Source organism: Gavia stellata, chromosome 22 (assembly GCF_030936135.1).
Source record: "Gavia stellata isolate bGavSte3 chromosome 22, bGavSte3.hap2, whole genome shotgun sequence".
NCBI classification, from domain to species: domain Eukaryota; kingdom Metazoa; phylum Chordata; class Aves; order Gaviiformes; family Gaviidae; genus Gavia; species Gavia stellata.
Genome location: NC_082615.1, coordinates 12,835,550 through 12,858,920, shown reverse-complemented (window position 1 = coordinate 12,858,920; position 23,371 = coordinate 12,835,550). Strand labels below are relative to the sequence as shown.

The 23,371-nt window shown below is 54.9% G+C and overlaps 1 protein-coding gene across 1 annotated transcript in view; it reads left to right on the top strand.

Annotated features, from left to right (window-relative positions):
- Positions 1-23,371, top strand: part of SLC39A11 (solute carrier family 39 member 11) — a 96,278-nt gene that overhangs the window by 59,491 nt on the left and 13,416 nt on the right. The window contains exon 6 of the mRNA XM_059828236.1: positions 13,558-13,627. Within this exon, the coding sequence (XP_059684219.1) occupies positions 13,558-13,627 (70 nt within the window). The remainder of the gene's footprint in view (positions 1-13,557; positions 13,628-23,371) is intronic.

The window sequence follows — 23,371 nt, the reverse complement described above, 5'->3', positions numbered from 1 at the left end:
TTGTCATTAGCAAAAATTGATTGAATTCATTCTCCTGGGACGGGCGTTCCCATGCACTCAGCCTCCTCAGCGAAGGCTGGGGCAACGAGTGTGATACTGCATCTCAATTATAAAGAAAAGTGATTATTTATATGAATATTCTCAGAGATCCATTAACGGTTGGTAACATTCATTTTGAATGATGGGGTTTTTGTTGGTCTATTGAAATTGAGACTATTTTACAATTGTTGACTCTAATATGTGATTGGTACCCACTGGGGCTCGGCAGAGCTTGAGAACAGGAGCCATTTAGCTGCGCCGATTAATCTGTGTCTCATCTGTGTGATGCCTCTTTCTGAAATTACAGCAGATCTCCTTCCACTGTCAATTCTGCTGGTTGCATCGCTCTTAATGGTTATTCTTGGGCGCTCTTGGAGCACTGTTGATTTCTGCTGAAAGGCATTATTTTTAGTAAGAAAAAGGAGGAGATCTCTCTGCGGCTTGCATTTCAGAGAAGAGGGGGAAGAGGAAGACGGGGTTAAGGGAAGGTGTCCGCGTGTGCGGTGAGCACGTTGCGCAGCAATTCGATGGCATTCAAGTGCTGCAGAGAGTCGAGGGGAGCAGAGGAGAGCGCTGGCCCTGGGACCGGCTCAGCCTGCGCTCGCGACTCAGAAGGCTGGAAAGATGCATGTTAGAACAGTCATGAATTTTTCACAGCGTTTTCTGCTCCGGGGAGAAAAAGCAGCCTCGGACGTGGCTTTCCGAGGCTGCTGCCCATCGCATCTCCGGTTTGATTTCCAGAGGGACCCTTCAGGCACAGATGCGTCAGGGGTCGAATGGTGGTTGTTTGCAATGGTGCTGCGACGTGATGGCCCTGTGAGCAGCCGGGGGGGAGAGGAGAAAGGTCAGATCGGATGCAGCCCACGAAGATAGAGCTGGGTGTTCAATCCTAACCGGAGCGTTTCGCACGGCAGTGACTCATGTGGGATCAGGAGCACGGCCGCATGCACGCGCTCGCTCTGGGAAAGGTTGCTTTAACCTTTCATTAACCCTCCCACTAATTGTTGCCTCATCAGCACATATTTTGACATTTTCAGCTATTAAGCAACTCGATGGATTGAAACGACTTGCTCAAAGTCGTTAAGCTTCTGTGCGAGGGGGTGGAAAGCGTGGGGAGGCGGCCAGGCGAGGTGCCGGCACCGAGCGAAGGATGCGGGTGGCAGCCCCAGCCGTGGGTGATGCTCTCAGCAGCCGCGGGACGGCTCTGCCCCGCTCCTCCGCTCGAGGTGAGATGCCACCAGCAAAAACCTGGCCCTGAAAAGGTGGAGGCTAAAAAGAAATCCTCCCGTGGCAACAGCAGGACTCTCCTGGGTGCCTGTGCACGCCGTGCGTCACCGTTTCCCTGTCCTCTGTGTGCACCCAAGGTGTGGGTGCCCCTCTGCAGAGCGGGGCCGTGTCACTGCCGGGGACGGGAAGGGGCCCTGGCCCCGGGCTCTGGGCTGCTTTTGGCTCCGTGGCCGCCGGCTTGATTCCCTCGGGACCTCCCCTTGCTCCTCCTGAGCAGATGGAGACTGAGGCTTCGGGTCCAGGGTGCCTTGGGAAACGGTGCGTGAATAACAGCCCGACATAAATGTAATTCCGTGTGTTACGTGGGCACGGTTGGACAGTCTTCCTCTGCAGCCCGGGGGCCGTCACAGCCCCGCACGCTGGCACCGTTCAAGGCGGGGAGAGCGTGGGCAGGGGGGCGAGAGTCGCGGGGTCTCTAATGCCCCATTGACAGCAGCTTGTATTTCAAAAACTCATTTGTAAGCGGACACCTGGAAAGCCAGCGGAGAGCCGATAATGTACCTTTATCTCTGCGGCATCGTTTTGTGTTGGTGATTAGTGTTTTATAAGTGCTAACAGCCACAAAGGTGACAAAAGCCAATTAAATACAGTATTTTCACCAGCTGGAATACGTATGTGGAAGCTCCTTTTCTTTCTTAGCCCCATCAGATCTCACAGATCTGTTGCATTAAACATCGGTGAGCAGTGGCCTGAGAAATCATTTGCGTGCTAGAAATGAAACATTAAATATCCGTGATGGGTTCAGGTTGTGTGAGGTTGGGGAGAGCACCTTTCCGGCACAGGTCGGTCCCCGCTTTTAGGGTAGTTCTGGGTTGTTAGTCTGCGAGAGACTTTTCTTCTTCCAGAGAAGTGTTTCCATGATGAAGGAGTTCTGGGTTGTTGGGCAGTTAATGTCAGCACCTTTAATTCTTTAAAATCGGGTATCTCACCTGTAAGCAGTGGCCGTATGCTGCTTCATCAGCTCCTGTTCAGTGTTGCAGCTCAATGGATTGAAATGACGATCTGCTCCACGTTGTGCTTTGGTGAAAGGGGGAGAAGAGTGGATCGGGATGGGATGTAGATGGTCTGGCTTCTGTGGGGTAAATCAGGAGGGTGGCATAGGGGAATTGCCTCGTGATACCCAAATTCCACCTTCTTTAATGGACGCAAACCCTCAAGCAAGGCCCCGAGCTTCTCTTGGGCTGTTTTTTCCCCGTATCCATTGCCATGAATTGCCCAGAGTCAACTGGTGTCACATCCTACCAGGTTTGCTCTGAGCAGTGTGGGCTCGCTGGTCCCCTTCTTGTTTCAAACCAAACCCCTTCAGCTCGGCTAGCTGGGCACAACGGGGTTCTCTGCTGTGAGCACCCGATTCTGGAGGCTTTTTTCAGACAAAGCTCCTATGAAACTGCCTGGGACCCCTCTGGGTAAGGCGTTTGCGAGCTGCTGGGGGCTTAAAATCCCCTTTTAATGGCATCTTAACTCCATGGCGTCGCACACAGCAGTATGGTTTGGCTCTCTTCGTGTCCCCTCTGCTGTTAAGCACCAGTGAGCCGGGGATTTCGCCTGTTTGCTTTTCCAGGTGATGGCTGGCTCGACCCTGTCTGCTGGTTTTCGTTGCCTCGTGCGTAACCTTGATGGGACCCATCCGCCAGTCCCTGGAAAACGTGGAGGCAAAGCTGCGCCATTAGTTTTTATCTTTCGAAATCAAAGCGGTGGAGTTGAGCTGTCTGGGCATGTCAGAAGCTTTTGAGATGTTTTATCTTCTTTCAGCTTAGTGTATGCACGTCACGGGCCTCAGCCCCTGCTGAGTCGGTGCTTTATTAATGGCTCTAATGGGTAAACTCCCGAGTCGTTTATAGAGCTGTCCCTGGAGCAGGAGAGAGGAGCTGAGCTAACGTGCCATGCTGAAGCAGGTCTGTGGTGGCTTGCCTGCAATTCCCTACCCAGAAAGGCACTTTCTCTGCACTTTCAAACTGACTGGCTTTGCTGTGCTTTCCTACTGCCGCTGTCCCCGCAAACCTTTACCAGGTTTTCCTCCCACACACCTTTTTCCCCCCCCAAAAGTGGGATTACCTGAGCGGGCACCGCAGGGCTTCCGGGCGGCACCAGCCGTGCCGGAGCTGGCAGCTCTCGGCGCAATGTGCCCAGCCACGCTCACACGTTTTATTTGTTTGCTCCCTCCGGGGCGTTACGGTGTAAGATAGCACCGAAATGGGTTTATTTCTCCTATTGCCTTTTTCACAGCCAGCATTTCGGAGGGGCAGCGTGCTGGGGTTCTGCTGGGCAGGATCCCCAGCGCTTCATGGCTCTGCCTGCTTGCTGCCTGCATCTGCCCGTGGTTGCACGTAGTCGTGAGAATAATGATTGCCCAGGACTGCTTTGTCTGGGCAGATTAATCCAGCTGGTGCCTTGGGTTTTGTTTTCTCTGTCCTGTCACCGTCTGTTGGCAGGGTCAGGATGGGAGCGCTGCGTGGGCTGCGGCATGCGAATCCACAGGGGAAAGGGGAGCGGGCCACTTCTCCGTCCCACCATACGTCCCTCGAACAAAAGCTCTTGTTTGTCAGGAACCCGGGGGAGGAAAGGGGACGAGTGAATAAGTCATACCGCAAATAATAATACATGCCACTATAAACTGCAAATTAATCATTTAAATTTTGTCTTTGTGTTCTGCTGAAAGGATTTTTGGTTAGGGTAATAATTAGGAGTGATCTGGCCTCGTCAGCTGGCTGCTTCTGCAGGGCTGCAGAGAAGGCATAAAGCAAGTTGGAATCCTGCTTGGCCAACGTGACTTTGTCACAGCTCCTGTTGGCGTTGGGATCTCAGCGGACAGCTTGTACATGTGGCTGAAGGGCTGCCTTCAGGTCAAGCACGCTGCCAGCGCTTAATAATAATTCACGACAATGTAACGCTCGAGGGCCTCCTGCGCCTTTGCTCCGTCCACCCCACGATCTGCTGCTGCTCCCTGGATCCTCTTCATGTGCACATTTAGAGGACAAGGACTTCTCCACGTTCATCTCTCCTGGTGACGAACCTTCTGCCTGAGCCTGGGGAGCTGTGTCCCACCTGGGTGAGCTGAATCGAAGCCAAACTCTAACGAGCAGCAATCTTTTATAATAAACTGCGGCTTGGTTTGTTTTCATTAAGTAGCACGGCAGGCGTGACGGGTGCCATAGGTGTTTAACCAGAAGATGTAGGTGTGTTATGCACGCGCGCATGGGCAGCGGCGGGTTCTATCGTGGGGATGGAAAACCTTACACGTGCTGATGGGACAATGCGTGTGGGTCTGGAAAAGTCACCTTTCTTCTTCCTGCCTTTGAGGGAACTGGCGCTGGGGAGCCGGGGCTGTGGGCTTTCGGGGGGGCTTCGCATCACCACGCTCTTGTGCTAGTGGGGTTGCTGGAAGTCCTGGGGAGCAGGGAGGGTGCTGCCGGTGTCCCGAGGAGCAGCCGTGTGGGCTGAAGCGGGAGGTGAACGGTGTCCCAGGGCTCCCGCACTGTGCGGGGGGTGGAAACCCGGCCGGGCGGCTTCTTATGGGGAAGTTGCGTGCCAGAGATCCAGGTGCTCTTGCTTGGAAGAGCCTGTGGTTATGGATGTGGAAGAGAAACGCGGTGCGGAGAGCAGCTGGGTCGCCTGCGTCGGACAGCAGGTCAAGAGTAAGAGCACTCAAACTGCTGTGCCGGGACCTCTGGTCTTGTGCCTGCGGGGGCAGCCGGGGCTTTGGGGGGAAACGCCGCTTACCAGGACCGGAGCTGGTGGGACGTCCTGCGTGCGGGTGTGCGGGTGGTGGCCAAGCAAGGCCACCTCCGGAGCAGCGGGAGGATTTGTGTTTCACATGTCAAGTGAGACCCACTGCTTTCTGGCTTGGTTAAGTTAAAAAAGAAAAAAAAAGTCTCTTTAAAATTACTTCAACCTCCTGCTTGCTAGTCTTATAATGGTGGATACCTAGAAACATGAAAATCTCTGAAATCTGGCAATCTCTGCGCTTTCTTGTGCAGTAATGGCAAAATGATGTTACCTAGAGGGAACGGGACTTCAATCTTGGGGGAAAAAACTTAAAGTTTGAATAGTGGCAGCAGGGACGTGCTTAAACTCTCATAGATATACAAACCTCATTATAGCAAGATTAATTTCCCTCTAGGAACTTAAGAGTTCTTCAAAGAGCAGGATGAATAATTGATGACATGTTGGCATCCGTAGTACCTTCCTAAAGGAAGCGTGTTCATTTGCTGACCCAGGAGAATTAGCTTCATAAATCCTCGCGGGAGGAGATAATGTCACTCACGGCTCCGTTAATGCTGCTGCCAGGCTGGAGGTGCTGGTGGGGGATGCGCGCTCCCAGCCTTGCCGGTGGGTCAGTGGCTGTAAAGCACTAAGGTACACGTAGCTGTTGCAACACGTGGCATTACCAAGGAGAAGGTCTCGGGCAGCCGTTTATGAGCCCAGCAGCGTTCACTTCGTTTCATTGACGAATGCTTTTGCAATGAACCCTGCGAGCGTGTCTCTGGCCCGGCACCCGTGTTGGCATCTACTGTCCTGTGTTGCATTGGGTGTGCGTTAGCTCATGCAAAGGGTATTCTCAGTGTCGCAGACTCTTCCCTTTTCTCACAAAGAAAGGTGTTTACTGCTGTTACATCCGTAATTCTTTCCATTTCTTTCAAAGCTCTGCAGGCATAAGCCTCTGCTGAGCCATGCTCTCCTTATCTGCCCCAGAAATCCGATGTCCCCGGCAGGCAGAGCTCTGGTATTTCTGCTGCAGGTAGAAGTTATTTACAAACCTGCTTTTCCTCCTATCTTTGCCCTCCCTCCAAGCCCAAGCTTTTGCCTCTGCTCAGGCTGCGGGATCTGTGAGGTGCTCCTTGTTTTACTGTCACCACAGATCCTCCTCCTCCTCCTCCTCCTCCCCTGCCTTCCCGGGAGGGCCACGCTGCATCCCCAGAGGAGCTTCCTGCAAGGGTAATTTTTAGGTGAAGACACCCCCGGGTGAGTGATGGGTGGGCTGTGCTGCTGGCACCCTGCCGAGCATATTCTCTCGGAGAGCGGGAGGCCTGGGATACACTAATGGATAACGGGCGGGTCTGTGTTTCCCTGTCACTGCCGTCCTAACCTGCTTGTACATCAGGAGAAATGGGGAAAATAAAAACCCCGAACACCTCTGATGCTGTTCCACAGGAGCGGGCTGTCAGGTCTACCTATAGCCTCCCCGGTGCGGCTCTGCCCGCCCCTGCGTTCGTACGTGAGATGAGACTGAGCAGAGGGCAGGCGAGCGGCATTGCTGCCTGCAAAACGGGCACGTGTTACAGCCGTGATCCCTCCTTGCCCTGCCAGGACAGCCGGGACGCTGCGACGTCATTTTCTTTATTCCTGAAATCCTGCCTACGTGATTAGAAACTGATTTGGAGAGAAAAGTGAATTTTGTTTAGTGGTTTGCTGTTTTTTTGTAACGTTCCTGTAGGATTGTGTTCTCTGCCCACAGCCTATGCTCGTTTTCCTGCTCTTTATGGCATATAAGAGTAACGTAATAACTGGGGTTAATTTACTTGCCGCTGTAAATTATCAAGGCCCCCTGAGCGATGCTTGCTATTTATTCACTCGTTCGGATTTCTAGGGAATCTGAAGGGCTTTTCTTTTCGGTTGTTTTTGTGAAGAGGCCTTCTCCCGAGCATTACGAGTGGCTTCCCGCGGTGGCTGTGAGAGCTGCGAAGCTCTCGAAAACGGAGCTGGTGAGGGCAGGAGCTGGGCAATCCCCGCGGAACCCGGCCCCTGGCTCCGCAGGAGGGTTTTTCTCGTTGCTGACTGAGACGCAGAGCTGGCGGCGGAGGGCTGTGATCCCCGCCTGGCCGCGTCAGCTGCCCTGAATAGGATTTAAAATCCCAACCTGCTTAATTTCACCCGGTTCTTTCAGCTTGCCAAGCTCTCGCGGGCTCGGGCGGTAGGTGATAAGGGAGAGGTTTGGTGGGATGCAATCAGCCATTCCACTTTCAGGTTGATCCTTTGAACTTAAGGCTCGTGTGGCATTTGCAGCCGGAGGGGCTGGGGGACGAGCCCTGCTATGTCAGCGTGGAAGCGGGTGCTCTCCGTACGGCCGGCTGCTCCGGGCAGGGCTGGAGCCAGTGCTTCTCGGAAAATGGATATTGGAGAGCGTGAGAGCAAAGAAACAGCGTTTAACGCTGCAGGCAGGGGCAGAAGGCGATTTCAGACCAGGGAAAGTGGGCAAAACCAGATTTCAGACCAGGGAAAGTGGGCAAAACCAGATTTCAGACCAGGGAAAGTGAAGCAGCTTCCTGGGTGAGTTCAGTCTCTCTTAGTTTCACAACTTCTGCGTAGTTTGGGGTTCCCTCCCCTTTGATCAAGCGCATCAGTGTGTACCTGAGCAGCGAGTCTGGGCTGGCCGGAGCCGTCTCTGTTAACGACTGCTTTCAAAGCAGAAGCAGAAGGCTGTCGTTAACAGGGATGGCTCCGGATAGCCCAGACTCGCTGCTCAGGTACGTCAGGGGCTGATCTCTTCAGTAAACCTCTCCTTTTTAAAGTTATTTGTGTATTTTGTACATTATCCTCATCCAGGACTTCGGTATCAGGGCTGGTTAGGAACTGGGAGCGCAGGGCTGCATCCAGGCGCCCCAGGACCATCTTGCATCTACCGCGGCTCATTTCGGTGGGGCCGGGCTGCCTCGACTGGAGCACAAGTCTGATGAGGAGCGGCTGAGGGAACTGGGGGTGTTCAGTCTGGAGAAGAGGAGGCTGAGGGGAGACCTCATCGCTCTCTACAACTGCCTGAAAGGGGGTTGTGGGGAGGGGGGTGTTGGTCTCTTCTCCGGAGTGACAAGCAACAGGACGAGAGGAAATGGCCTCAAGTTGTGCCAGGGGAGGTTCAGGCTGGATATCAGGAAAAATTTCTTTCCCAAGAGAGTGGTGAAGCACTGGAAGAGGCTGCCCAGGGAGGTGGTGGAGTCACCATCACTGGAGGTGTTCAAGGAACGTGTGGATGAGGCACTGCGGGACATGGTTTAGTGGGCATGGTGGGGTGGGGTTGATGGTTGGACCTGATGATCTGACAGGTCTTTTCCAACCTTAGTGATTCTGTGATTCTGTGATGCCAGCACCTCGCTCCTGCCTGAGCAAACCTTCCTCTCCTCCCTGCCAAGGAGAAGAAGTGCCCAGAAAGTGCAGCACTAGGCACTTTTTTGGGGGCTAGTCCAAAGGCAGGACACCCTCCTGTAGCCCAGAGCACCGCGGTGATGCACCATCCCAGGAGCCCCCACAGTCCCCTCAGGGCTGGAGAGCTTTGGCCTCCCCAGGAACATCCCAACACTGGGTGGGAGTGTGCAGAGCTTTCCATGCCGAGGGGGAGGAGATGGAACAGTGCTGGGCCTCATCCCAAAGCCCATCCCAGCCAATTCGTGTGCTCCTGTGGATTAGAGCAGACGGGAACATTGTCACTGTCCTCCTGGCTCAACGAGATGGAACATCTTGTGCTGTTTTGCAGCTCTGCCGATGGGGCACTGAAGTGAAATTAAAGTAAAAATAAAACCAGAGCTGTAACAATATGCTGCATGCATCTGAGTCCCCTCTGCTCGCCAGCGCTTGAATGCCGGTGGACGAGCGTTGGGGGAGCCAGGGACCTCAGGCCGAGCGTGAAGGTGTGGGAGGTGTGCCGGGAGCAGCGTGGCCCTCGCTTTGCTCCCTTGGCTGACGTCCTCCTTGCCAGCTTTTCATGCGCTGCGTGAATCTCTCCTCAGCTGCTCCGCTCGGTGCTGTGGCCGTCGTGTCATACCACGCCGTCATCTTCTGCCTGCCCGTGGTGCCTTGGTATGACTCTGCGCTCGTCTAGCTTTGCTCTGCTCCCCTTTCCACGGTCCTTCCCTCTGCACCGACTTCTCCCTGCTGTGGTGTTCCCTCTTGGCTTTTCCTTTCTGAATTTTGCACTGGCTGCCTTCCCTGTGAAGTTGCTTTTTGGGCTCAGAGCAACACTCTCGCTAGACCTGCGTGCTGTCCCCACTCCCGCATGGTCCCCTCCTGCTGTCCCCGTGGCCACCGTCCACGTGGCTCTGGACGTGCCCTCTGAGGCTGCGGAGGAGGGAGCCGATCCTGCGCGCTGCAACAGCCAGAAGCGAAGGGAGAGTGGAGGATGGCAGGGCTTGGCCCCAGAGGTGGCACAAGCTCCCAGAGCAGGGAAAATTGGTTCCCCGTGGCTTTGGGGTTGATAGATGGTCCATGGTGCTATGAAGGTGCCCTGGTTTAGACCCGTGCTCCCCAGCTCTGGCATACCAGATGTATTATGTAAGGACACCTATGGATATGCTTTCTGCCCTTGCCGCCGTCATCAGCAGGCTGCCATAACACATCCCGTAGCCATCCGGCATTAACAGGAGTCTCTGTAGTGACCCTCCAGCATGGTTATCGCTTTTCAATTTGAGGTTTTGAAGCTTTTTTTTTTTCTTTTCTCGGAACACAAGCAGAGGAAAACATGCCTTTGCAACGAGCACGGCAGACCTCAAACTGAGAGGTTTGAAGCTGATCCTTAAGTTAGCGTAGGATTAGTCTGATCCCTGGTAATGCCTTATCAGGATAGAGCATCTTGAATTGTAAAGCCAAGGAAGCCCAAGAGAGGCAAAATCCCTTTGTTTAGGTTAAATAGAAGCATTTTCTTGACAGTGGCTGAGATTGGTCATATTTTTCTTTCTTTGTTCTGCAACTCTGCAGAGAGATGCTGGATTAACGCCCCAGCCTGGTGCCTTCACCGTGCAAACTCTCCAGCTAACAGGGGTGTGTGGAGCCTCTGGCTCTTGCAGCTCCATCACCGGTTGCAAGAGGGGCTGACAACTGCTTCAGCCACTGAAATCCTCGGAAAACTCCTCCGACATGGAAAGGTTTCCCGTGGGACATGCACGCCTGCCTTCCACCCTCTTTCACAGCCCAAGCTGTGGGGCTTTTGCCTTGCCCTCCGCAGAGTGGTGGCCTACAGTAAATCTTTCTGTTGTTCAGGGCTGTCCAGGACTGCGCTCCTCTTTGCCTTTGCTTGCAATGGTGCCAAGAAGCAGAAATTGCACAGGGCAGTTTGTTTTTCAAGCTGATGTCTGAGCCTTCAGCGGGTAAGATCTGGTCTCCCATACCCATCTTCAGTGACCTAATGTCCTAGTCATCCATTTGCAGAGCCTTCGGCGCAGCGTATCTGTAAGTGGTTGACATAGAAACGTTAACCTTTCTCTTTTTGTGTCTTTTCCCACCTGAAGAAGCCACTTGGGCTATTTATAATTTGACTATGCTTAGAATACCCGAGAGAGGGGCTGCAGCTGGAGGGCTGAGCTGGCTGTGAGCTTTGAGTGTGGGCAAACCGGGAGCAAGCTCTTTCTGTTGGTTTTCAAATCTTTGTGTACCTGCTTGCTTACCTGCAAAACAGAGTCATTCTGAGGTTTGACATCTGCTTTGAAAGAGGCTGAACCTGTGTTATTGAAGCGGTGAAGTTCTCGTGTGATCTTGGCAGGCTTTTCTAAATGAAATATTTGAAACAAATCACAGCAATGGGCTGAACGCATCACACAGTATCTACTATGTATAATTAGAGGCTTCCCAAGCATCAGTGGTGACCGTGGGATGTGCTGGGGTCCCTGCTGTTTCTGGACCACGCGTGACACCAGACTCGCTTGGTTGTGAGTTCCCGTCAGACGCTGTGGGGTCAGCAGCCCCTTGGCTGATTCGTGGTCGTGCTCGTCCTGCCCCAGCTCTTGTGTCCGCTGGTGGGAAGTGGGGACCTGGACAAGCCCATGGCCAGAGGCTGCTGGTCACCTCCTACTCTCCGGGCTGGAGAGCGTCATAAAAACCTCGTAATTGTATGAGGTTTAACAAGGTCAAGTGCCGGGTTCTGCTGAGGAGACCTCATCGCTCTCTACAACTACCTGAAAGGGGGTTGTGGGGAGGTGGGTGTTGGTCTCTTCTCCCAAGTGACAAGTGACAGGACAAGAGGAAATGGCCTCAAGTTGCGCCAGGGGAGGTTCAGGCTGGATATTAGGAAAAATTTCTTTCCCAAGAGAGTGGTGAAGCACTGGAAGAGGCTGCCCAGGGAGGTGGTGGGGTCACCATCACTGGAGGTGTTCAAGGAACGTGTGGATGAGGCACTTTGGGACATGGTTTAGTGGGCATGGTGGGGTTGGGTTGATGGTTGGACTTGATGATCTTACAGGTCTTTTCCAACCTTAATGATTCTGTGATTCTGTGATCTCCACCATCTGCAGCTTCCACCATCGGCTGCTTCTCCCTCTCCAAATAAGCAGTTCACTACTCACCATCTGTTGATTTTAATTTCCCATAGTTTGTTTCCATGTATGTGTGATTTGTAGTTTCATTAATTGTGCTGCTGAGTTTCTTATTCCATGAGACTTGCTTTGCAGCAGGGAAATGGTTGTGGTTTTTCCCCTCTGTCAAAGCTGTTTTTGTTATTCACACAAATGAGCACTTTTGTCCTTTGAATTTTGCTCTCTGGGCAAGCCTCGCTTAAAGAGAAATCTTTCAGAAGAGCAGTGCCAGGCCCATTTGTGCGGAGCTTCATTACATCCTCATAGCCGTGCTGAGCGCAGCCATTAAACGTCGCTAAAAAGATCTGCCTCCCAAAGTTTGCCTAACTGCCTGCAGAGCAGAGACCTTCCAAGGCATCGCCATCGGCAGGCGCAGCCCCTTTGGCAACGGCAGCCCTCCACGGCTCTGCTCCTGCCCCCGGGGCTCGCCCATCTCCCGGCGGGTGGTGGTGGGGCGGCGCGAGAGCTTTTCACAAGAGCTTTGCACAAGCGTGTGATCCCGCCCGGGTCTGGCGTGCGCCCCGTCAGTTCCTCTGGTTGTTTCACGAGATGGAGTTCTCATCCAGTCGGGGTATTTTAGGGACAATTGGGAGTCTCCTTACCCCGTAACCCTGTGCGTAGGGTTGACGGCTGCTGTCCTTTTCCTTGTCTCTATCCTGAGCCGTGGCACAAGCCTTGGATTAGGGCTCTGAGCAGTTGTCGAGTATTTCAGTTCTCCATTCTCAGCCTGGACTGGCGGATGCAAATGCCGTGATTATCCGAGTTAGTGCTGCTTTTTACGGTGTGTTTCCAAGGCAACTGGAAATTCAGAAGACCACAAACACACGCACGGTCCTCTCCTTCTGAGACCTTATCCTCCAGTACACAGGTAAACGCTCTCAGTGACATTTTCAACCTGTTTGAATGCTCATCTGTAGAGTCCCCGCCGTCCCCTCGCGTGGCTGCCAGCAGCCGGAGCGGGTAATTGCCTCCTTTGAAGGCTGTAAAACCCAGCCAGCTACACAAACAGGTTTGCTTTTGTTCTTTGAATGTTTTTCCCCTGGCCGTGCTTAGAGGGGAGCGATACCAGAGAGGCTGCAAAACCAAAAATGTGGATTTTTGAACAAAGGAAAAAAGTAGCAGTGGTTTGACACTTGGCTATTTTCTGGGAGGGACGAGGGAGCTGTGCCAGGGGTGGGAGGGTAAGAAAAGTTTGAGAAAGGGCAGGAGGGGAGCGGGGAAGGATGGAGCAGTTATCCCCGAGGAGCTGCACGGAGGAGGCAGTGGTGGATCACAGAGCTCCTGCAGCCGCTGCCCTCCTGGGAAGGCTCCTCGGCTGGTTTTCTTTGGGGTTTATGGAAATAACTGTCACCTAATTAATCTGCAAGGTGGGCATTTTCTCGTGGAGTTTGGGTTTCCTCCTGCTTTGGAGACTGTCCGTACAGGCGTTGTGCTGGTATTTGGGCACGGGAGACCAGAAACCGGGGAGGTGGCATTGCCGGGAGCCTGATCCCGGCTTAGCGCAGCTCCCGGGGACTTTATGAGAGAAGTCGGTGTTTGGTTTTCCTGCAACCCCCCCATGACACCCATTTGTCTGCCCCTTGCAGAGGCGGCTCTCTGCAGAGAGGTTTGCCAAGGCGGAATCCTTTTCAACAGACTGTGGTGTTTTGCACTGCTGTGCTCCTTATTAAAATAGCCTTTCAGCTGGTGGGGGTTGTGATCTTCTCCCCTCCAGCGCACTCATGAATACAGAAACCTCTCCTCTCTGTGTTGGCTTCCTGAAAAACTGCTGGTTTGGGGCCATGCTGGGGAAGTACCCCAGGCAGCGTGGCAGGCTGTTGCATTGAGCTTAGATTAAATGCAGTTAGGTCAAAATGAGAAGGCACCGCTTTCCTGCTCACCTGTTGGAGCGCGGGAGGAGGGACCGTCTCGGGGCTGTTGTAGGGTTTGACCTTACTGGTTTTTTTCCTTCCTGTTTCAGAGGGTCTGGCAGTGGGAGTTGGATTCGGGGCTGTTGGAAAATCTGCGTCTGCGACCTTCCAAAGCGCCAGGTAAGCCACAACACCGCTTCTGCTCTGCGTGCATCAGGTTTTGTGCGCGCCTTTGCCTCTCGGAGGTTGTCTGTCTGTCCCACGTTGCTCCCGTGCCAGGGTGGTTGGAGATGCGTTGATTGACTGAAACTTGTCTGGAAGCACAAGTGTGGGCAGAGGGAGCAGAAGAAATTCCTAACGCTGTTGCGTTTTCCTAGTGGTTGTGCTTGTCAGACGTGACAGAGAAATGCCGAGATTTTCCACAAAAGCAGCATCCCCAAGGGGCAGGAGCAGCTGCCGGAGCTGTTGAAAGCCTGCGGTGGCTTTGTTTTCCATTCCTGCCAAGCAGGGCCCCTAGACTCTGTCACTGGTGGCAATAAAGACTCTCAATCCTCCCGGCATCCCTGCTCGCCTCCTCCGGCCTCGCCAGCAGCCGCTCTCGCCCGGCTCTGTTTTCGGCAGCGCCAGCGTTGCCCCTGTGCTACCAGGCAAAACCTTTTGTGCTTCTCTCCGGGACTGGTGTGAACATCGGGCGGGCGTTAATTCAGCTCCTCCAAACTGCCTGGAGGGGGGTTTGGGCTTTGGGTGCGTTTTCACACAAAGGGGGAGCAAAACCTGGGGGTGGGTGATGGCGGGGAGAGCCCTGCTCTTCCCCACACCCAGCCTCCCCCGGCAGAGCTGAAACTGGGCTGACTGGGGGCATTGCTAAAGAAATGGGAGAAAGGAAGAAGTGCGGTGTGAAGCGGGAGCTGGAGGAGCTGCCTCGGCTCTGGAAGAGCTGCTGGCACCTCTCGGCGGCTGGCTCGCAAGCGGCACCCTCCTGCCGAGGCTCCTCGATGTGCCGTTACCAAATGCTTTTCTTTTTCTGTTTGAATTTTACGCCGGAAGCTCGTGGCACACCGCGTTCCCTCCACCCTTTGTTGACCAGACCCACACTGTAATTTTGGTTTGGGGACACGCAGCGTATTCAGTCTGTGAATAACCCGCCCAGCCCTCACGGCTCGTGGACAGAAGAGCCGGTATGTCTCAGTCGCCTTGTTCCTGCCAGATGATCTGCGGGGCCCCGGGGCTGGTTCTGGAGCCCTCCGGGTTGTCCGGCCCCTTCTCTGGCCGGGCACAAGCTGTGCTCGCGAGGACCCTGCAAAGACACGAGCAAAACCTTCTGTACCCGATGCCCTGTTACAGCCCCGGCTGATGGGGGACCCATCCTGGCAGCGCGGGCTGGCACCGGGTGCCCTGCCCCGGGCGCTTCGATTGCAGCAGGTGCCGTCCAGATTTGTGGTGAGAAAAGCAGGATACACCAGCTCGAGGCATCGCGTTTCTCTAACCTTTGGAAATAAAAGGCTCTTCATAAAGTCTGCAGAGGCTCTAGAGATGCTTGAACAAAAGGACTTTTTCATCAGCTGCTCAGTAGAAGCTAAGAAGCCAGAAGCAGCTGGTTCTTTCTCTGTATTTACAACAGCATTAATCATGTTAGATGAAAGGTGGAGTCTGTACCATGAAGATACCAATGCAAATTTAGTCAGCTGCAAAAGGAGACGAAATAACTTCATTGCCATCAGTCTGTCTGTCACTGTCACCTGCAGGCAGCCCAAAAATCACTCGGTGTAGCTGCTTTGCTGTGGAGCCATTTGGAAATAGCCAAGAGTAGAATTTTAGGTGGCTAATTTGTGTTACGCAGGCTTCAAAAATAGCAGTGGAATTGTACTTGATGTGAGCTAATGTGAGAAATGGAGCTAAATCTTTTGACACACCCAAAGGGGAAATTGCTCCTTGGCCAACCTCAGCTCTTAGGGGACACGACAGTCGTGATCCCCCTCGTGTCCATTATTTTGAAATAGGGTTTTAATGAAACAGCTGTGTGACTCGCTTTACCCCCTCCATTCTGCTTGCCCCGGGTGTGACTAACCGCGTTAGCGCCGAGCTGGAGCTGGGGTGAGCTGCCTCTCAGGAAGGCTTATTCCTTCAAACCTCGAGTTGTGCAAAAATATTTATGAACGCTCCGACACGCTCAGAGCCCGAGCTGAAGATGCAGGTGCCTGGGGATGCTTGCGGTGGCTGGTAGATGTTTCCAGGCTTGGCTGTGACTTGCCCACGCTAACCAGAGGACCTTCCTCGCTGACTTGTGTGCTCGATGAATAAACGCTGGCTTGCCTGGGGAAGCACTGTCTGCATTGCTCCCAGAGGGGTGAAATCTCAGCCGGAGCCCGAATTTGTTCCAGCTTGCTGTAGGGCCCTGGTGAAACACAGCCGTGCTGTATCCTGAAGGGCTGTTTTCGGAGCTGCAGGCTTTGCAAATAAGCAGCATCTTTGCAGAGAGACAATTAGGAAGAAGGGGAGAGCACCAGCCGCTCTGCAAACCGCAGCGGTGCCGCAGCAGTGACGTCTGGGCGTTGCAAGCAGCCGGGTGCTGCTCAGGCATGGTTTGCCGTCAGGCTGCTCTCGAGCAAGCTCTCTGGGTGCAAACCAAAGTACACCGGAGCAGCGCAAGGGTGGGTGTTGCGACAGGGCCACTGCCTGCCCCCGCCATCCGTCATGCTCCCAAGCGCTTTGCTTTTTTCATGTAGTGCAGCAGTGCTCCCCACCTTTGTTTGGATGAGGGTTAACACCCTGTTCCCGATACCTTGCAGGGATCCCGTGGGGATTTTCCTACGCTGAGGACTTTCTCCTGCGCCGGCGGTTGGAAGGTTTCTCGGTGCTGCCCGCCTGCGCGCGGGCTGTGTGCTTGGGGCTGCGCTGGTGCAGAGCTCAGCGCCGGCTGCGCATGGCAAGGGACCGTTTTTGGGTTTGAAAGCACAGCGGGGCCGGGTGTGCTGCAGAGACGGGGCTGCTTGAGAGCCGCGGTGAGCACCCGCACGGGCGGCGTAAGCAGAGTAGTGCAGGCGTAGACCCGCCGCTGATGGGCCGAGTCAGGGGGACGCTTTGGGATTTGGTTAAAAACCCAGAAAAGGATGATTAGGAAGCAGGGTGGGATTCTCGCCTTTTAAAACACCCGGTGCTTTGCGTGTGCTGGCATCACCTCTGCCATTCCCTGACTCCGGGCTCCGGCTGTCCTGCCCCTTGCCCCTCTGCTTGCAGGATCCGGCCCTCTGGGCTCCTCCATCCACACCCCATCTCCCCGGAGCATCCGGGCGCTGCCTGCCAGGCCCCTGCCCGCTCTCCTCCGCGTTTCTTTGCTGCCACCGGGTGTGCAGGCTCCGTTCCTGCGATCTCGCTCCTCGGCGGCTCCTCGCTGCCAGGGCTCGCCCTTGGCTACCAGCCCCTCGCCTTGCCACTGGTTTGGTTTATGGCTTGCGGCGTGGGGGGAACCCGCTTTATTTGGCCTGTCGGGGAGGAGGGTGAGAGAAACGGGGTCCTGTGCCCGAGGAAGGTGGGGGGGTCTGAGCGATGGGGTTGGATCTTTGCTTTTGTGCGCAGGTGGGTGTCGGTGCTCCTTCGGCTGGGCAGCGCGCTCCAGCCTTTTTCGGAAAGGTGATGTAGGTTTTATGGCAGTTCAGATGGGGCTTAGGATGACCTAAGGTTGGCTTTTGGGGCATTTCCCGGGGGGGCTGAGTCGCTGCTCGTCCTCGGGCAGGAGCAGGCTGCTGCCGAGCATCCTTCCCTCCCTGCCACCGAGCATCCCTCCCTCCCTGCCACGGGACCGTGGTTCACCTGGCCAGTTCCTCGCAAGGATAAAAACATCGGAAAGTCCCACGGGCTGGAAAGAGCGGCTGAGGACAAAGCTGCTGCAGTGCCAGAAGAGGAGTGAGACCCAGAGCGAGCGCGTGCCCAGGGTGGAGGAGCGATGCCCATGTAGGGGAGCAGTGCCCGGTGTGGGGCATGCCGGGAGCCCCGGGAGAGGAAGGTTCCCCTCCAGATGTGAGCAGGGACGCATGAGCTGCTCCTGGCTGCATTCCAGGCAGGAAGGTAAAGAGAAGGGCAGCCATGTCTTAAAAAAGCTGGTTTACCTCCCCCTCTTTGCACGCTATAGCACGGGGGGAGGAAACCCTCTCCACCTTGTGTGGCTGATTTAACAGGAACCAGATGGGGCTGGAGCTGCTGAGATCAAGATGGGCTGAATTTGCGCGTCCCCCGGCTGCTCTGGGGATGCTGCGCGGGCAGGGGTGCGGGCAGGGGTGCAGGCAGGGGTGTGGGCAGGGGTGCAGGCAGGGCTGTCCAACGCTGGTGCACTTTGTCGGTGGCTTCCCTGGGGTTGGGTGTAGGAAGAGAGGGGCTGGGCCAGGTCCCCGCTGCTGGCCACGCTCCGCACGTCTCCACCCCGGGGGCTGCGGTGCAGAGGGGTGGTGGCGTGTGTCGGGGTGGTCTCCCTCTCTCCGAGTCCCTGCTGTGTCTTTTAGAGGACAAAAGCACCCACCAATGAACCCTGGGGGCACCCTGAGCCCCTCATCCCGTGGGGGTTATGCCTGCGATGCTGGGCAGCTGCGAGGTGGGGTCCGGGGCTGGCAGGGAGGAGATGCACATGCCCACTCCGCGTCCCCTCTGAATCACATCCCTTCCCTCGGGACCCGCCTCGATGCCGCTGCGTTGGCACCCAGGACCCTGCAGCATCTCCACTCTCGCATCCCCTGCCCATGCGGCGGGAGCTGGTGCCTTGGCTGGAAACACGAGAGTGGAGGGGGAGGTGGGGTCCCTGGGGACCTCTCTTTTTCCTCTCCCCCCAACTGGAGGCTCTTCCTTTAAGAATCGGCGCGAGGGGCTGGTTATCCCCTCCCCATCCCACCTGGCAGCGTGCTGGGGCCTTGGCGTGGTGCTTGGGTTTGGGGGGAGCCGAGGGGGGTCCAGGGCAGGGGGGAGTGGTGATTTAGGAGCCTCGTTCTGCTTCTTGCCCCTTACAAATCCTCCTTGTGCTGTTTGCTTTCGGAAAGCAGGAGGCAGCTTGTAATCGTGCGGTATGCAAGCACGCAAAAGCCAAATCTGTTTTCTTATGGAGCGTTGCTTCTTCCTGCAAATTTTTTTCTGTCAAAGAGGAATTCACCATAAAATTAATTTCCTTGGTCAGGATTGCAGGAACTCCTGAACATACCTGCATTATACTGCAGAGCGAACAGAAAACTACCGTAAAAAGCCTGTGCCAGCAATTTAGCTTTTAACAGGAGAAAGATTTGGGAATGTCTTCAAGATACGGACCCCGAGGAGGCAGACGGAGGGTGAGGGCTTCGCCTCCGGACGGCCGTGGTGGGGGAAGACGGGGGTGAGTGGTGAAAGCAGGACAGTTTCTGCGACCGGTCTCATCTGTGTGGCGAGCGGTGCCTGGACTCAGATGGCTTCCTTGGCTGGCTAATTTGGGGAGGAAAAGGGAATCTGATGCACAGTTAACTTTGTACTGTCTGGATTTTCTTTGCCAATCCCTCTCTGGCCGATCTGCTCCTCTGTAAGGAATCACAGTGCCGTGTTTCCAGCAGTTAGGATATTCACTGCGTCACCGGCTGGCAGCACAGGCAACGGGCGATTCACTGGCTGCTATTCATGGTTATCCCCTGGCCGAGCTGCTTTCCAGCTGGGATGTGAAGCCTGTGCTCTCAGGATGCTCTTCCAGTGGAAGTAATCTCCGTGTGCCGGTTCCCCCTCGAGCGCGGGTGCGCGGGGGGTCTCCCCCCCGGCTCCGTGTTAGGCGTAGCATATCGTGTCTGCGTGGGTGTAACCTCAGAGTGTTTCGTTTTGCAGCCTCAGTATTATTTCAGTGTTGTTTGTGTGTATAATTTAAAAAATTTGATAAAAGGTTGTTATTAGGGCTGGAAAATCAAGCCCGTAGCCACTGGGAGATGCTGGAAACAGGATTGCCAGTGCACTTTTTGCTAGGATCTTTGTAAGCACACATTGCAAACTGTGCTCTTTGCCTGGGTGTCCTCTCTTCTCCCCGCCTCCAGCTCCCCTGCCCTCGCCGTCCATCTCTAGGTCCTTTGGGGTTTGGTTCAGGCTTCCTCCCCGTCGTCGGACAGAGGGTACGTGAGCACCGCGGTGCCTGGCTGCAGCCCCGGGCAGTCTGCAGGGACAGAGCATCCCCTGAGGACGGGGGTCCCGGGGGGACGGGGGTCCACGGGGACCGGAGCCGCTGTCTGTTCTCGCGCGACGCAGTGCGGGAGCCACGGGGCCATGGTGTGCTGCAGCGTTAACTCTGTAAGAAAGCAGCCTTTGTCATGGTACGAGGCTAAGTCTGGTCACAAGGGACAGTATAAGCCAGAAGATAAAATATATAAAAAAGGTAATTTCAACTGCGGCAGCGTTTTCAGGTCCTGGATCATCGGGGAGGTCTAAGTTTTTGGCAGAGGGATCACTTAATTTTCATTTCAGCCCCTGCTGAGAGCCGTCCCCAGCCTGGGGCCGGAGCTCCTGCCCATGTGGATGCGCCGGCAGCCTTTCGGCTTTGCCGTGGGACTCCCACGGCACCGGGCTAACCGTGCTGAGATGACGGGTGACTTCTGCCTTGTCTGAAAAAGCATTCATCTCCTTTGGTGTACGTTTGCTGTGCTTGTTTCACTAAATACCTCCCTGTGCGATGGTTTGAACAGCCGAGCCCGGTGCCCCATCCCCATGTATCTGTTGTATTCTGCATTGTTGTTGCTGGCTCATCTCTGTGCCGGCTGCTCCGGGCACCTTCCCCGTGCTCCCGGGATGGACGAGGCAGAGCTGCTCCTCTACTTCGTCCATCAGAAATAGGAGATAAATTAGGACAGTGCGGACCTGACTGTTGCAGTGAATAACTTGGCTGGTTGCAGGCAAGGAATATCTGTGAGTCCGACTCGAACAGAGAAGACAGAATAAAACACAGATGGGCTTTTTCTGCATTTGTCCTCCCCAAAAGCGTACTGTGCATTTTCATTTTTAAATGCCTCCCTGTTAGAGGGGTAGAAGGCTCGTGTCCCAGGGGAGCAGAGGCGGCCGGGGTGGGCTCTGGGCTCACACCGTCCCACACCGGTGGTTTCGGCGGAGCAAGAGTGGTGGCCGAGCCGTCCCCGTCCCCATGCCTGGGCGCTGCTCCTCTCCCGTCTGACACTAGGTGGTAACATCCATGTTCCTCTCAGCCTGTTCTCGGCAGATTTGGGGCTGGTGCGTGGTCCTGTGCGCTGTAGGGCAAGCCCTGGCGCTAACGGGGCTCCCAAATGTGGCTTTTTCGCTGGCCCTAGCAGAGGGCTGCTCTTTCCCAGGCGAGAGAGCGTTCAAATAAATGAAGCCAACCTCTAGTTAAATGCCGTAAATTACTTTGAGCAGATGATATATATGTATAAAGGCCTAAAAGTTTGAAAAATAAAGCGAGATGTTTTGTTAAGCCATGGGTGGTCTGGGCACCGGGTCCTCGTAGGATACCGCGGATGCAAATAATTTAGAGAGGTTAAAAATGGTGCAGGCAAATTTTTGGCAAACCTCTGCCTTAGGATGAAGCCGAGTACATTTTTTTTTGGAGGGGGGGGTTGCAGGGTGTTCATTGCTGCCTCTGGTTTAAAGCAGAGGGAGCTGGGGGGCTCTGCTCCGGTGGTGACGGCAGCCTTCCCTGCCTGGCTGGGGAGCGATTCTCGGGGTTCACATGGATCCCTTTTAGCAGCTGTAGCAGTCGGAGGGTGAGCCGGTGGCCGGGGAACCCCTCGGCACTCGAGCGGGGAGCAGAGGCGTCTCCCCCGCTGCGGGTGTCACCCCCTCAGCACCCGCTTTTCCTGGGCACAGCACTGCCGGGGCTGGGACCCTCCTGGGCGAGGCAGACCTGCACCCGGCGAGCTCTTCTCACCTAAACCCCAAGCTCCTCGGGGCAGGGACGGATTCCTCCTCCTCTTCAGCAGCACCCAAATCCCACCGAAGAGTTTGTTGCATCCTCTTCTGCAAGCTGCAGGTAAGGTTTTGTCCGGAGGCTGAGCCCCGCTCGCCGCGGACGCGAGGAAGGGGAGGAGTGCCCGTTTTGTGGGTGTAGCGTTAAACTTGGGCTTCCTTCCCCAGCGCAGCTCGACTTGCACGGTGCTTTCGGTGCCGACAGACCGTCGCATCGTGGCACCGGAGCTCCCACCAGCAGCCCACCTGCCCTGGCTATCTCCGGAATGAAAGCTCCTATTTAGGGCAGCTGGAGAGCGGGTGTGAGCGTGGAAGTGATGTAAACAGATATATTTTTTTTTTTTTTTTTCCCCTCGATGATGATGGTGATGTTTCCTCCACTGCAGCACAATGGTTCCCATTCATCCGCCCTTTTGCTGGGAATGCTGGCCTTGTTTTGATCTGTTGTGCCCACAGATTGTTTCCTGTCCAGCTTTGGTAAAACAGACAGAAAAGAGGCTTCGAGTTGACAGGCAGACTTTGACTATGGCTTGGAAAATATTATTTCATGGGACAGCCTGTGCCTCCCACGCTGTGTGTCTCAGGCTGGAAAAAAAAAAAATAGGCTTGATTAATGTACGGAGATTGAAACCAGGCAAAAATTTTATACTGTGTTTTCTTTGAATGAATGGAAATCATTGTGGTCTGAGAGACAGCAGAAGACACACTGGGTTTTTCCCTCGTTCGCACACATGCAACCTCCGTCTCTCGCTTATGAATAGATCCACAGTGGAGCTAATAAAGAGGTTCCTCGGGTAGGATCAAAATGTGGGGTCGAATCCCGACCTCTTTATCAGATCAAGGCCGTGCACAGAAACACCTAATGGAAAAAAACCCACCTATTGATGGTAGGGGAGGTGGGGCTGGACGGGGATTTCCACGTTTCCCCAGGGATCCCAGAAAATGCTGCTCCCGCAGCCAGGCTGCTCCTGCCTGGGGCGCAGCGCAAAGCCCTGTTACAAGCCAAAACTGTTGGAAGATGCTTATTAAGCACCTTTGAATTAGCCTCTCTTGAAGGTAGATGTTTACTACTCTAAGTGAGAGTTAGTGAGCTGGGTAGGTGTCTCGAGGGCTTTTTTTGTGAACGGTGGAGATGGTACCGAGGTGTGTTTTCACCACGGCTGGTGCTCTGGAGCAGAAAGTGGTCTGCAAGGATTTGGTGAGCCGCAAAACAGGACCGTGGCTCCTCAGCTGCTGCGTTTCTCATCGTGGCTAATACACCTCAGCAGCGATGGCTGAAGAGACGGAGAGGAGGCTCCGGCCGGCGGCGACCGCAGCGTCTTCCCAACAGAAGCCTCAGATGCAGATGTCCAGCCCCCATGTGCAAAGGTGCAGATGGGCTTTAGGAGAAGAAATGCACAGTTTAGGGAGAAGAGCAGGTCTCTGTGCCAGATGAAATGAAGCTGTGTGGATGTTCGGAAAGCGCTCTCCTCCATCGCTTGCCGGCAGAGCCGGCGCTATGGTTTGGCTGTGATGGGACAGGCGCCCCGTGCTCGCCCTGCTGCGGCAGCAGAGCTGGTGCACGTGCGCTCCTCCTGCCAAAGCCTTGTGATTCTCTCTTTGCCCGTCAGAAAACAGTGTTTTATTGTAAACGGATATTACAGCTCTTCTTGGCCGTTAGGAAAAGGGACCGGGTGCCTGGGAAGCGAGGTGAGGTGGGCTCCAACCGCTTCCCCCCTGCCCCGGAGACGTGTGCAGGATCAGGCAGCGCCTCTGCCTGCACTTCCCCCTCCCAAGGCCTTTCCCAGCATCTGTGCCATCTTGGATGGAGCTTCCCGGTTCCTGTTTGAAGCCTTAGCAGATGCTGCAGGACTGCTTCCACGCGTTTGGTGTGCGGCGTAGGTGAGATCTCACGAAGCAGCCCCCGGTGCGAGGCCGAATGGAGGATGGCTGTGGCCCAGGGAGCTGCGTAGCCTCACTTCCCGCTCCGTATCCTGGATAAACAAACTTAAACCACCGACAGACAGC